At 35.5% G+C, this 14,294-nt stretch overlaps 2 protein-coding genes across 2 annotated transcripts in view; one reads left to right on the forward strand and one right to left on the reverse strand.

The window, feature by feature from the left end:
* LOC117106876 (nucleoporin SEH1-like) overlaps window positions 1-10,253 on the reverse strand; it is a 16,181-nt gene extending 5,928 nt beyond the window's left edge. The window contains exons 1-7 of the mRNA XM_033248378.1: window positions 10,051-10,253; window positions 5,871-5,921; window positions 5,494-5,599; window positions 4,197-4,318; window positions 1,937-2,017; window positions 1,087-1,142; window positions 19-111 (exon numbers count right to left, since the gene is read on the reverse strand). Of these exons, the coding sequence (XP_033104269.1) occupies window positions 19-111; window positions 1,087-1,142; window positions 1,937-2,017; window positions 4,197-4,318; window positions 5,494-5,599; window positions 5,871-5,921; window positions 10,051-10,173 (632 nt within the window). The 5' untranslated portion in view covers window positions 10,174-10,253. The remainder of the gene's footprint in view (window positions 1-18; window positions 112-1,086; window positions 1,143-1,936; window positions 2,018-4,196; window positions 4,319-5,493; window positions 5,600-5,870; window positions 5,922-10,050) is intronic.
* Window positions 10,254-10,482: 229 nt separating this feature from the next.
* LOC117106880 (neuralized-like protein 2) lies at window positions 10,483-13,976 on the forward strand. The gene is made up of 3 exons (XM_033248385.1): window positions 10,483-10,638; window positions 11,104-11,990; window positions 12,617-13,976. Exons 2-3 carry the CDS (start codon window positions 11,195-11,197, stop codon window positions 12,727-12,729), a joined length of 909 nt encoding a protein of 302 aa, XP_033104276.1. The 5' UTR covers window positions 10,483-10,638; window positions 11,104-11,194; the 3' UTR covers window positions 12,730-13,976.
* Window positions 13,977-14,294: the final 318 nt, after the last annotated feature.

Genomic DNA, 14,294 nt, shown 5'->3' on the forward strand with positions numbered 1-14,294 from the left:
ATATTATCCTCACTATACCTTTCTGCTTGACTGTATTCAAATAGGAGAACTTTTCCCCCACCAGAGGGGTTGGGATTATTACTTCCAACAGCCACCATTGGGGGATGAACTCTGTGAATAGCAAATAACAATGTCTATATTATTTTTATACAGTAAGTGTATTTATTTATTAACCAAACAGCAGAAAGAAAATCCAACACTTAAAGCTTGGCGATTGTTTAGTAGGTGAAAAATCCAATCTATTCTTGGCAAAGGAATATATAAAGTCAGAAGGAGTATAATCAAGTGATTTTGTACTTGAAAGACTGAGGGTCACTGTTGCAGACTTGTGCTAAAAGATAGTTCCCCTATTAAGAGTATAATACACAATGTAGCAGAAGGGGGTAGAAAAAAAAAGATACTTCCATGAAATCCACTTACAACATACAGTACATTACCTTCCTTAATTTCTTCTTATTAAGTTCAATAATTGCCAAAAGAAGAAAAGAGTTTCTAAAACAGTTTTAAAATTAGTCATTCTAATTCTTCCAGACTTATTAACTATTATTTCCCAGTGCAAAGGTGTGTTTTATCAGCCATGATTAAGTTTCTTATACAAAGATATAAATAAGTGTGTACAAGCATTTGCAGCTAAAAATTGCAATAATATCAGAAGCGAGAAAGAACTTTTCGATGAGCAAAATTCCCCAGTATAAAATTTTGTCTCCTGAGAGAAACAGTGAGGAACACCAATTCAGGTAAAACAATGTCTTGTTGCTTGATCAAAAGTCTATACATAAAGTAACTAAGGAGTCTAGTCCCATTAATTAGGGCAACAGCTAGTGAATAAAATCACATAGTCATAAAAGTGCTAAAAACTTAATCCATATTTACTGTATTTACTAAAATTTAAGGTTAATTATTTAAGTTTTAATTATTATATAGAAAATTGGTGCTGATAAAATCAAAATTAGAATTAAACTGCAAATGGATTAAGAACTATTATACAACTTAGTACAGTAAATTAAAACAGGTTCATAAAAGTGGAAACCAATGACTACAATCATACTAAAATGCATGATCATGTAAAATTGTGTCATGACTTACCTGGATGGATTCCATGAAATACAGCTGCATTTGGCCATTTTTGTATTGATTTCTTCCTAAAAATAATCATAAAAATTGATAAGAACACCTGGTGACAACGAATACAAGAGTAAGTTATTACATTACAGGATACCAGTATCAAAATTATATTAAGTGAAAATTCTTACTAAATACAAAAATAAAACCAAGGTTCTTTTTTTTTCTTGTATCTCAAGTACAATATCAGTGGTAACACCACCGGGAAACCAACAACCATCACCAGCAACCATCACCTATATCCATAACCAACCCCCATCACCAACACCAATCACTATCAACCATCACTAACAACCATCACCCACAATTATCACTGAAAACCATCACCCACAACCATCACCAACAACAATCACCAATAAGCATCACCAACAACCATCAACAACAAGCACCACCAACAAGAATTACCACCAACTAGATCCATCACCAAACCATTACCAACAACTATCACAAATAAAAAATGTTTGTATCGCTGACCACAGAAATTATTTCTGTAGCCAAAAGAATTTCCTTTAAAAAAATGCCTCCGAAAAAAATGTGTAAGATATCCAAATTCTGCTAGTGCACTTTTTGTGGCACTTACCTCCACCAATAACAAATAATAATACAGTATTTGTTTTGGCAGATCTCCTAATCAACATCATGCATACAGTATTATAATATACTATTGCATTATAGCATTCTCTTTACCAAGCTTTTGTGATTGTGGTATGAGTACTTAACTGTTTTTTGACAGTGTGATCCAATAATTACCCTTTGATGACTTGCATAGAAAATAATAAATAAATAAATGATAAAATATAGCTAATGATGTTACCTCAACTGAAGACCACACTGACAGGTTCATAACGTCCGGTGCTTCATAAAAACGCACGATTCCATCTGCTGAACAAGTTGCCTAGGAAGAAGATACAAATTGAAAAGTGGTGGAGTGCTCAAAATTAAGGTTATCTTTAATTGCATATCTACAAAACATGGTTAATTTATTATCCTCATTAATTACCTATATACAGACAATCTTAATGTTAAGTTTATGGAAAATACCACTGTAATAGAAAGAATAACTAAAAATCAAATCAGCAATTTGCAAAATGATGTTATTCCTTATTGTTAATTGGTCTGATAATAACCATATGAAACTTTAATGCCCCAAAAAACCAAAGAGTTTGTGGTAAGCTGTAAGAAATTTAAAACAGAATATGAACCACTCTATTGAAGATAGTACAGTAATACTGAAGTGTAAATCTAAATTATTTTTTTCTAAGACAATTTAACGTTTAGGCGGTGAAAACCAGGCGATATTGCTTTTTTTAATAAACAAGTCATTGGACCTGTATTAGAAAACGCAGGCATTTTATCCACCCTGTCTAAATTCGGGAGTATAATGCGTGTCGATCAAACTTGCAAACTGAGAAATCGGAACAGGTTACTTAGGATCAGGAATACGCACATGTCACACACATTTAAAGTACATTTAGGCGAATCGAATGGCCGAGCGGTTAGCAGGGGCGCTGCAAGCTACATCCATAATATAGGCGCTGATTCAAACGGCACGCTCGCCTATGGTTCTAGTGGTAGAACAAGTCTTCTCGGATAAGAACTATAAACCGTAGGCCCAGTGTATACAATGGCTCATGTGCAATATAAAGGACCCAGTACAGTAGAACCTCAATTTTACGTACGGTACGGGACCGGAGGGAATACGTAAATCGGGGGATTCGTAAAATAGATGTTGGGTTAAATTTGTGGTAACCTTTGACTTAATACGTACGTAACGCTCAATATACGTATGTATGAACGAACGATGTTACCTAGTCAGGGCTAGACCTAGCCTCTAGGCCGCGCCTACGAATAAAACCATGCGTTTAGTGTTTTTATTCATCACTTTACGATGTCATAATAAAGTGTTCAAATAAAACCATGTGTCTAGTGTATTAATTCACCACTTTATATCTTTTATTTAACTAAAGAACATGAAAATATTGTAAGATTACCTATACGACAAAGGTATAACTTGGGAATTCCCCTTCATGCCTATTCTAAACAACAGAGCTGTGGTGTTGTCTGGGCCTGTTGAGAGACAAACTAAACCCATGTGAGCTGCACTGAGCGAGCCAACCAATTAGCGTTCGTGTGCGTGAAGCAGCAACCGTGTGCACTGCCCTGGGCGAGCCAACCAATTAGCGTTCGAGTACAAAACTATGCCTACTCAGCTTCGTGTAGAAAATTTGGCCAGACAAGTTTTTCCATGGTTTGCCACACGAAGCTAAGGAGGAAAGCAATTATTTTGAGCACCATCGGTAGTTGTTCATCTCACTCAGTTCACGTGGTTTTAGATTATAACAACCCGGTATTAAACTCAATCAACGTTGCTGTTTAATGAAAATACGTTGCATTATGATTTGTTTACTATTATAGTCTATTGTTATAGTATTTTTACTTATGGTTGCTCTGAAAAGGGTTTTAGGGGTTTTTGATGACGTCATCGTCGATATGAGGCGTACGTAAAACCGAGGGTTCGTATAATTGGGGTACGTAAAAACGAGGTTCTACTGTACATCTTTCGAGAATAGTAGGGGGATACCTGTGGTGGACGACGAGAGTTGCTGGTACCGGGTTTACCGGATAGCACAGACACGAAGGGACCCTTAGGGGCGAAGAAAGTCATTAATCGAGTTCCTAGTCCACATATCAAGTGCTCTGAACATCTTATATTAGATGGATATGTGTGCTATATAAAACTACACTATTATTATTTATTATTAATGGTGCATCTAGGAATTTGAAATATAGGGGGCCCAGGGAGTGAATTTTACCGATGTAGCACCTCTAGATGGTCGGAAATGGCACTCTCAACTTAAATTTAAATGTATTAAGTACTGTATTGTTGAGTTGGATGGTAACGTACAGCCATAATAGCGGCACTGGTTTGAATGGCACCGTTTACCAGTACCAGCTACCAGGGACCCTTTAGGGGAGAAGCATGCTACTTTAAGAACTCGTCCACACCTTCACCGTTTGAGACCGTTGCATTTCAGTACAAAATGCTATAAATCTAAAGAAATGACATTACTCACCACTTGTAAACCTAGATGTTTTGGAGCAAATTTAACATCTGTTACGGATGTTCTGCTGTCAACAAATGTTGTTCGCTTCACCCAGTGACCTTGAATCTTCTGCTTGGAGTTAGAATCACCAACTGAAATCGTATATGATGAATATATTTTGCAAGTTATTCATGGGGCATTGTTTTAAAATCATAACATTTCCTATTCTTATACTTTTACAGTGATAGCACTTGTATGTTTTACCAAGTCAATGTTCACACGACCACTAGTTCCTGGTGGCTGATTGTGTCTATTCCCTATAACATTTCTCTAATGTGACTAATACCTGATTTACACTTGTAAGAGAAATGTATTTGGCTGACTCATGGAAGTGCGCCCCCATGTAAAATATTAAAATGCACTTGTTTTTTTTTAAATAGTAACATTAATATATCGCCCTCTATGAAGGAATTGTATATTGTGGAACACATACACAGACAACCAACAACTGGGTAAGTAAAAGCAAAGAGTATGGAACTGCAAGAGGTCCGACTTACGTAATCTTATTTCAAAAAGTACTGCCACGAAGGCGCATGCCTTAAAAGATGAATTTCGAGCGACCTCTATTCAAATTTTAATAGGGCACCCCCTATCTCGTGGCAGAACTTTTTTTAATGTTCCACTGCATGCATACAAAATTAGGGCAGTCTGTCCTCCTGCAATTCTCTATAGTCTTTGCTAAAAGTGACAACCGAATGCAGCGGTCATCCTCTCATTGGTGCGTATAAGGGCGTATCGTTTGTTTATGCTCATAGCTTTATTGCTAAAATTTGGTATAATTGATACACAGATAAGCTGCAACCTGTTACCATGCGCACTGATTGTTGCTTAATATCGCAGGAGCTTTCAGCAGTTTGGCGTAGCAGGAACGGTTTGGTTTCCCAACCTCGAGGTCGGGGTTTCAATCCCTTGCTGTGCATTTCGCTTGTGTCCTTGAGCAAGGCACTTTGTCTGCATTGCTTCTCTCCACCCGAGAGTATGAACGGGTGCCTGGTGGGGTTGCCTGCTCCTGTGATGATTAACAGCAGCCACACTTAAAGCATGTGGACCAGATAAAAGACCTGCGCTTTATAACCTCAAGGAAGAGGCGCATTATAAATGCCTATACCAGTACTAGTTGAGGTCTGTTCTATCTGACCGAGATATCCATGTTATTCTCTTATAAGGACGTGCATTCACAAACAACCAAAATATCCTTGCTATGGAAAATATTCTTGGTGCAATTTTGTCGTGTGAATCAAGTATAAGCTTTCCAATTTATTCTTACCAATTTCCTCCCAGATAACAGTTGTCCTATCAAACGAGCAGGATGCCAACACCTGACCAAATTCAGGATGACCCCAGGTCACTCGCCACACCGAGCCTCCATGTGTCTAGTGGGTACAAATTTTCAAAAGAAATCATTTTCACAATAATTACAATTTTTTTTCTAAATATCACCATTTTAATAATCTACAGTGTACATATTAATTTAAATTTTATTGTCTTTATCACTTATTATTTATGAAATATGCATTCTATTGTATGTTCAAACTACTTTTTTCTTCTAAGAATTTGTTGTCATTTAAAAAAAATAATTATACTGTATTGAGGGTTATGTTATGACCCTCAAGAGCTATACTCAATATGATGAATGATCCTCACCCTCCAGTTTGCAGTACACTGCCATTCCCCATTTTCACCTAGATCCCAAACCTAAAACAAATAAAAAATGATAATTTAAAATAACATAAAGTCAAAAATGATTGCCAACAATATGTGCCTTACTACTACTAGGTAGGTAACAAAGTTTCCTTTCACAAAATTTTCCCTTCTTCTGATCAGCAGCATGCCCCTGCATAGTCACCCATAAGAAAAATCTACACAAACTCATTAATCAATGAATCAAGGGCTAATAAGTTTCCAACCTCAGTGGCATAGAAAAGTATTTTTCATTAGGGGAATGATTGGCGTGCTAGCCAGTGTCATACCAGGCGCGGGGCCCCTGACGGTTTTTACCGGGCTGACCAAGCCATCGTACCGGGCTGGGTAATAAGAGAAAAGAAAGAGGGGAGAGGGAGGGAAAGAAAAAGAAGAGAAAAGGAAAAGGAAAGAAAAAGAGAAGAGAAAAATAAAGACAAGAATTAAAAGGAAGATATCATAATGACCAGACTCACAACACCCTGCAACCACTTCTCCACTTCAAAAACTGTCATAACTCCTTTGATCTATGCTGCCCGATGGCGTAACCACTGGGGGACAAGGGGAAAATACCTATCTTTGAAAAATCTTCCCCACCCCTTTATAAATGCCCTTTTCATCCCCTGAATGTGCCTAAAAGCCTCAAATTTTTTTAGGGAGTTTTCATCAATTAAGACGAAATTAGAATTAAAAGCACAAAAATATTTTGCATTTTTAAGGCTTTTTTAGTTTTATCCTTTTAAGTTATTTAAACACATAATAGTCCCAAACTCAAGAAAGACAAATTTAAGATAGCTCGTTTTAACCTAAAAGAAGGGCCTCAATGTGTATTGATGGTGAAAGAATACATGTTTGTAATAAATAAAACCATGAAGAAAATGCTTATATTTAGTTTCAAACACACGTGTGTGGCCTATATTATAAATATGATAAGCCCTATGTCGTATTGTTTTCTATATGGGGAGTGGGGTGGGGTGGGGTGGGTATGGTAAATTACTAACCGGGAAAATAAATACCCACTCTGACCCAAGACCCCTGTTACACGCCTGGTGTTAGCGCCAATGTGTGCCCTTGCGCGGACAGGGGATGTGCCCCCCTCTGAAGCTGGAAACCTTGTTTTTGTAAAATAAATTGATGCAATTTGCTATTATAGGCCTAATCAATAAATTCCTCATCAACCGATATAACCTAATAAACATTCTTGGAATTGATATAACATTGATTTCAATCAAACTAGGTGACACCTCCAATACATGAGGTGTTCACAGCTTGGGATCATAGGTCACATAGGGATCATTAGGGTGAAAAATCCCAAAAATATGATGATTTAAATGTATAACATCATTAATCATTGTTACTTCTAGATGGTCATAAATGGCACTCTCAGACTTAGATTTGAATATAATTTTCTTTACAGGTATTTCTCCATTATTTTTTTTGATAGGCATCGAGTTTACTATAATATGACTTAATGTAGGCTATGCTTTCTAATGTTGAAATCAGCTTCCAAAACCAAAACATTTTGAATAAAACAAGAAACAAAGTGTATGCAATGTAATCATATTTATTTTCAAATCATCATTCTTGAAAGTGAAATTCTATATTTTGGAAATTTTGCATGAAATCTGTCAACCACGCTGTCATGGTCGAAGTTGCTTCACCTATCGATGTATTCCAACCATCATGAGGCTATCTGAATGAGCATTTGTCATAACAGAACACAAATTATTTTTAATTAGTCTCATTGAATTATTATTATTATTATTATTGTTGTTATTGTTGTTGTTGTTGTTGTCATTAAAAGTTAACACAAACAATACAGTATGGTGGCTAAACGAATATTACATGTATACATCTATGGTAGTATGGTCGAGGCGGCCGCGAGGGAAAGCGGCCGTGCTCAAAGTGTATGGAATGCCAGTAGCGCTATACCGATTGATTGGGATACGGTACGGTATAGCGTTGGTCAATAGCGTTCATATCGTACTCGTCAATTCTACAGGTAGGTACTAAAAAATATATATATAAAAAATGGAATATTTTTTATTTCTCGTAGTCTTCTTGGCCCTGGTTGATTAAAGATCAATTTATTTACAGATTGATTACAGATCAAAACATTTTTGTACGTACATGACATAATTGAATTATGATATGATTAAATTGATATTTATTATATGTTATCAGTTCGTATTTTTATGTATAATGAAATTTTATTTTATATTTCAGGACACAAACAGATTTAAACATGGGATCTGTCAATACTAAATTTACAATTAATAAAATGTGATGAACGTGAAAAACATAGGTCAACTGTATGCTTAATGATACTGTACATTGTCATTATTATTATTAATTTATTATTATTACTATTATTATTATTATTAATTGCTATTATTATTAATGATGATACAGATAGGTGTCTTTTACAACACAATGTAAAAAATGCGTAACAACTGTTACTAATAACATGGTATACGTTTTTATATTATTTGCTAAAATGATAAAGATATAAAACAGGTGAAAGTCAATCAAGTTATTAATTACAATAAACCAAAGAAATAAATAAATTGTATAGAGGGTCTATACATGTTTTAAGATACTTTAAATTCATTTAATTATTCTATACTGTAGGCCTACATGGTATTTAAGGTTAATTGTTGACTATAGTAAAACACTAATTAAATGATGAGATAAGAATGAAGCTATATGTATGTATTATTCATTGTTAATTAATGCCTATAGTAAAACAATAAAATGCTGAGATAAGAATGAATGTATATGTATGTATTATTTATTGTTAATTGTTGACTATAGTAAAACAATAATTAAATGTTCAGATAAGGATGAAATTATATACATAGTATTAATGTTAAGCAATAATAAAGTGTGATGCTAAGAATTAATTTAATAGTTGACTTCTGTAAAATAATAATAATAATAATAATAATACTCTACCAACAACTGATAATGGGTGAGGTATTAGTAATCAGAAGAAACACAAGTTAGTAAAACATCAAATAAATATCAGTCATCTTCAAAGTTGTAATACAAGAGTAACAAATGTTCATTCACTAAAACAAACAAAACACGAGTTAGTAAAACTCAAATAAATATCAATCATTTTTAAATGCAATGACAAACAGATGTTCATTCACTAAAGAAAAAACTGAACACAAGTTAGTAATATTTGAATAAACTAAAGAAGCCATTTAAAAAGTACCATCCATTTCTGTAAGAAAATAGGCATACTATAAATCAATTGATATAATAAATAAACTAACTAAATATTAAGTCTCGATTTATATAGGCTATATATAAATTATGAAAGAAAATATACATTAATTTGATAATTGATTAAAACAGTACTATTAATATCGAACTCTGATGCCCATTGTCCAACATACATTTTGCATACAGTACTGCACGCTTGGCGCTCCATACAAATTGCTGTGTATCAACTTGCGGCCACTACGACCCTAATCCAAGTATAGCCCCCCAGCCCCCTCTGGCGCCACCACTGAGTGGTGATACCCATCGGCAGACTTCCATGAGAAAACTGATAATGCCCATTAAAAAAAATTATTAGTTTATCACCCCCGCGCACATGTCTTTTTATGGTACTGGAAAAAAAAAAATAATTTTGTGAAATTTATAAAAAAAAAATTTTTTTTTTTTAAATTTTATTTATTTATTTTTTTTTTCATTAATTTTATTAAATAGTTGGTAGATATTGTTTGCATTATCTAAATCATGTTTTACTTTGAATATCAATGTACCAGCAAACAACCCAAGATTAAGAAGAGTTATTTATAGGGCCTAGCCTAGCTAGGGGCCTAGGCCTGGGCCTACTTATTATAAAGCAGTGCAAACATGCAAAATTATGAATTAGGCTTAGCAGAGATGAATTAATTTCCGGGAGATTCTTGCTTGTTTGGGGGAGTGCGGGAGACCGTAACGATTTCCGGGTGATTCCTGCGGGTCTCTGGAGACTTGAATTGGGACCCCTGCTGGTCTAGGCCCTAGCCTAGCTCAGCTCCTAGCTAGGCCTAGCAGCAAAGCGTTTTCACTATGATGGGAGTCCAAGTCAAGCCTACGCTGGCCTAGGCTACTCTGTCTCATTGAGCAGTACCAGTCCTAAACTTACCTTAACACTTTGGTCACTTGAACATGTAGCCATCCGTTTACCATAAAAATCAAAAGCTACATCATGAATCAAATCTTTGTGTTCTGCGGATATACTTTTTACAGGACACATTGGAACGTCCATGATTTCAACAGGCCTAGCCTAGGCTAAATCACGTTCTTTTTTACCGCGACGTGTGAATGGCCTAGCCTAGTTGTAAACCTGGAAAGTACACAGGTTAGACTTGACCATTTTACAGGGGGAGGCCAGTGAACAATGTATTATTAAAACATTATTTTATGTATTTACATATTTCTTATGAATGATTTCAAGTACATACTAAACTTTAGTTTACTACTTTAGTTGTAAAAATGGATACCGAAATGTATAGGCTATAAGCCCCTAGTCCACATTTTTTAGTAAAAAGTTTAGTTTACTGAATAATTTGGAATGGTAGTGTCCAGCCGAAATATTGTAATAGAAAATGGCAACTCTTACAGTGTCATTGTTGTGAAAGGCTGTACGAATTAAGTTTGTTATTATAGGTCTAGGCCTATACATATGCATATTCTAACGCTGAACTAAAATTATCGACAGACATACAACTAAGTAAGTAATATAGCTTGTTTGGTAAAATGTTCAACTTTGTCCTCAGCTCAAAAAAAGGCTTAGGCCTAGGCCTCCGCCTGGCCAGCTTAGCGAAGCTTAGTTTAGGCCTAGTTGAATCGTTTTATTAGACAGGCCTAGGGGATCCCTGCCGTAGGCCTAGGCCTACCGCAGCCCCACTACTCTTAGAGTAGTACTGCGCAACTGTAGTGGTGGACCATGGGTCATTTAAACATCCTGGTTCGAATTCTATCCATATATAAAACATCCAGTCACATAATGTGACACATTTAGGCTAAACCTAGTAGTATTTGCCATTTTTTAGTCTGGCTGGGCTTCCTGAGATAGGCCTAGGGGCCTACTCAGTTTTCTCTGCTGAGTCTTTGAAACATTTATCTCTTTTAAATATTTGTGCTATTTTGATGTTATTCAGTTTTTGTGGTTTTTATTTTTTATTTTTTTTTGTAGTATAATAATTGATCTGACCCAAACTACCTGGTAAGGTTTCAAGCTTTGCAATTTGATGGATTGAAAACAGCATGATATTCTGTTTACCGAAATGCCTCAGATGAGATTCCACAAGCACCATGGCTACAACATTGAACTTACCGAGGAATGCCAAATAGCAAAACGAAAATTCAGTTTTGCAAATGCCATAACTTTTGGACAGCATCCTCTTAAGCCCGGCGACCTGTTCCTTTTTGAGATAGAGTCGCAAGAACTGGGTTGGAGCGGCCACTTAAGATGTGGTCTTACTCAGTACAACCCTGAGAATCTAAAATGTCACTACAAAGTGCCCTCATGGCCGGACACACCTCCTGCATCACATTCACGCACCCATCATGTAGGTGCACAGTCGAGTGTTGACAGTGAAGCGGGGCTGGAGTACATTCCACAATATTCTATGCCGGATTTAACCAACATGGGGAAATCATGGATGCACGCGGTAACTAAGTACCCTACCCGGTCCGAGGACTACCCAACAGAATTAGACAATCCTTTTGAAGTGGCCGAACAATCAAAATCTTCAAACAAATTCATACAAAACATAGGAAATTTTTTAATTGTTGGCAAAAGTACAATCCCAAAGAGGTATTTAGTACGCGATGATTTTGCCATCGACATGGAGCTGAATGAAAAGATAGCAAGTAGGAGGTATTCCGCAGTATGTGTTGGAAGTCGAATAGGAATTACTTTTAACATTCAAGGTGATAGCGCTTATATGTATTTCATTATTAATGGTGAAGATAGTAGCGGTACTAAGATGGAACGCGCTAATTTGTCCGCACCTTTTTTCCCTGTTGTTGATGTGTATGGTGTCACAAAGCAAGTACGGATTCTGCAGATCTCATACAGTAAGAGCAAATTTGATTTGTAAATTACAGTATGTACATTGAAAACTTCATTTACAGTCAGTTAATCTATAAAACATTAATTTTTCAATCGATTCAAGCTTTTTTGGTGAATAGGTCAGGCTTTGGCTATAATAATAATAATATGTCGCTCTTATATAGCGCTTCATGCACAATGCCTCTAAGCACTTCACATTACTACCCTGGTCACTGGATCAAACACATATGGAACACATACTCAGCTCCCTGGGGAGAATTCCATACTATTGCAGCTAGTAATCAGCGCAGTTGTGTTCGAACCTACCAGGTACCCACTTGTACTCCTGGGTGGAGAGAGGCAACCGTTGTAGTAAAGTGCCTTGCCCAAGGACACAAGCGATTTTCACGAACCTCGAGGTTGGGAGTCCAAGCCACAACCGATGCGCCAACCGCTTCCACAGTAGTATTATGATCATACAGTAACACTGACAATAATTTTGTGTTCTCTACATTTCTAGTGAAATGCAGGGGGGACACCTCTGAAATATACGCCCCATCCCCCTTAAAATTCCCCTAAACGCCACGGAAAATACACCAGTACCAGTCAGTAGATCCAATTATAATGTCATTTTCTTTTTTTTGTTTTTCAGTGCCATCACTACAGGAAATGTGCCGAGATGTCATTATATCACAGATCACTTCCTCTGCTATTGGTGCCTTGCCTCTTCCCTCTAAACTGAAACACTACTTGAAGTTTGAATGACAAAAAGACCCTTCCCAAAGGAACCAGCAAAATATTACTGATTTTAACTTTTTTTTTTTTTAGTAGAAATTGATGAAATTTTTTAAAGCTGCAAAGTGTTACACACAATACATACTTCAGTGAAGGGTCTTGGGAATACATAGCTTCTGTTTTTAAAATCATTAAATTTGTGGAAATTGTAGATACAGTACCAGTAAGCCCACTCCAGTATGTAATTTTTATGGATTATAAGTTGCCCGTTCATCACACGAATTTAGTAAATATTAGCAAATTATACCAAGATTATTTTTCATATCAAGGATATACGGTATCTGTCGTGAGAATGCATGTTCATGTAAAAATACCAATGATATCTCTCACCTTCTCTCTGTAAAAACAGACCTCAATGATGCCAGAGTTCCTGAGGTATTTTGGAAGGTTTTGTCGCATGGTAACAGGGCACAGCGTATCTGTCATTTGGCGCCCCCACCTTGTATGATGAGTATCTTGTTGCTGGCAACGAACGTGTCAACATGTTCGCTGGCAGGGGTTTATTCAGTTAGCCAGGAATGTGATTTTATGTCCAGTCCTGTCTAAACATAACACTATTATATTGTACGTAAACTCACTGGCAGTGGTAGCCAGAATGTGAACTCTCATCTTGGAGGTTCAGGCAAGAACCTGGAATTAATGATCTTAAAAAAAAATACTGTATGATTGTTTATGTTTCATTGCAGTTGATGAGAATAATTTTCATTATGGTGGTGCCCTTTAAAGGACTGTTTATACTTGCTATGACATCATTTGTGAAAATATATTTTTATCGTATACACGATAAATTGTTATCAAATCGTGCTAGTGTGAAAAGTTCTCATTTCTTTTATTTTCAATATGAACAATTGCTTTTTAGCTTTTTACCGTTTTTTTATCGTTACCGTTGCAAGTATTAACAGGCCTTTATGCCTTGATGTATGAGATGAAACTAGGAAAAAGGATTGACAGTCAACGTGTTAATCCATAAAATAGTTCATATATGAAGTAGTCATTTTATTATATAAATATACTTAACATAATAATGCAAGACAGAATGTTCCTCTTTTCTCCTAAGACCTTTTTTATCTTCGTAATTTGAATTTATTATACAGTATACATATTTGTCATACTTGAATTTTCTTATAATTTGATTTAATAAAATTAAGTTTATCTTTGCAATTATTTACAGTATAGTTACAGTAAAAATTTCCTAAGTTGACTTTGCCTAACTTGAATAATTTCTATTGTCGATCTTATTTTATATGCCAAATTGTTGTGTTTTCCATTAACGAAGTCAAATTTTTTCCAAGTCAAACAATTTTACAATGCTGTTCATCTGTGCAACTAAGTACGGTGGCATAGGCCTACTGTATGTTTTTTTTTAGTGTATTATTGTATTGTTGTTGGTACTTATAATTTTATTATTTGAATTACACATCATTTAAAGCCCCATTCCCGGCAAAATTTTTTCAATTTTTAAGAAAAATCTAATTTTTGTATAATTATTAATGTTATAAAGATTTATAAATATAATACGGAATTGCTAGTTTAAC

Source organism: Anneissia japonica, unplaced genomic scaffold (genome assembly GCF_011630105.1).
Source record: "Anneissia japonica isolate Jap-2015-1 unplaced genomic scaffold, ASM1163010v1 scaffold1165_len1893470_cov193, whole genome shotgun sequence".
NCBI lineage: Eukaryota > Metazoa > Echinodermata > Crinoidea > Comatulida > Comatulidae > Anneissia > Anneissia japonica.

Bases quoted from the DNA above. Each gene is read 5' to 3' on its own strand.
- LOC117106880 (XM_033248385.1), top strand. From the start codon at position 11,195: ATGCCTCAGATGAGATTCCACAAGCACCATGGCTACAACATTGAACTT. The intron at 11,991-12,616 runs GTAAGAGCAAAT...TTTGTTTTTCAG, and splicing joins GATTCTGCAGATCTCATACA to TGCCATCACTACAGGAAATG.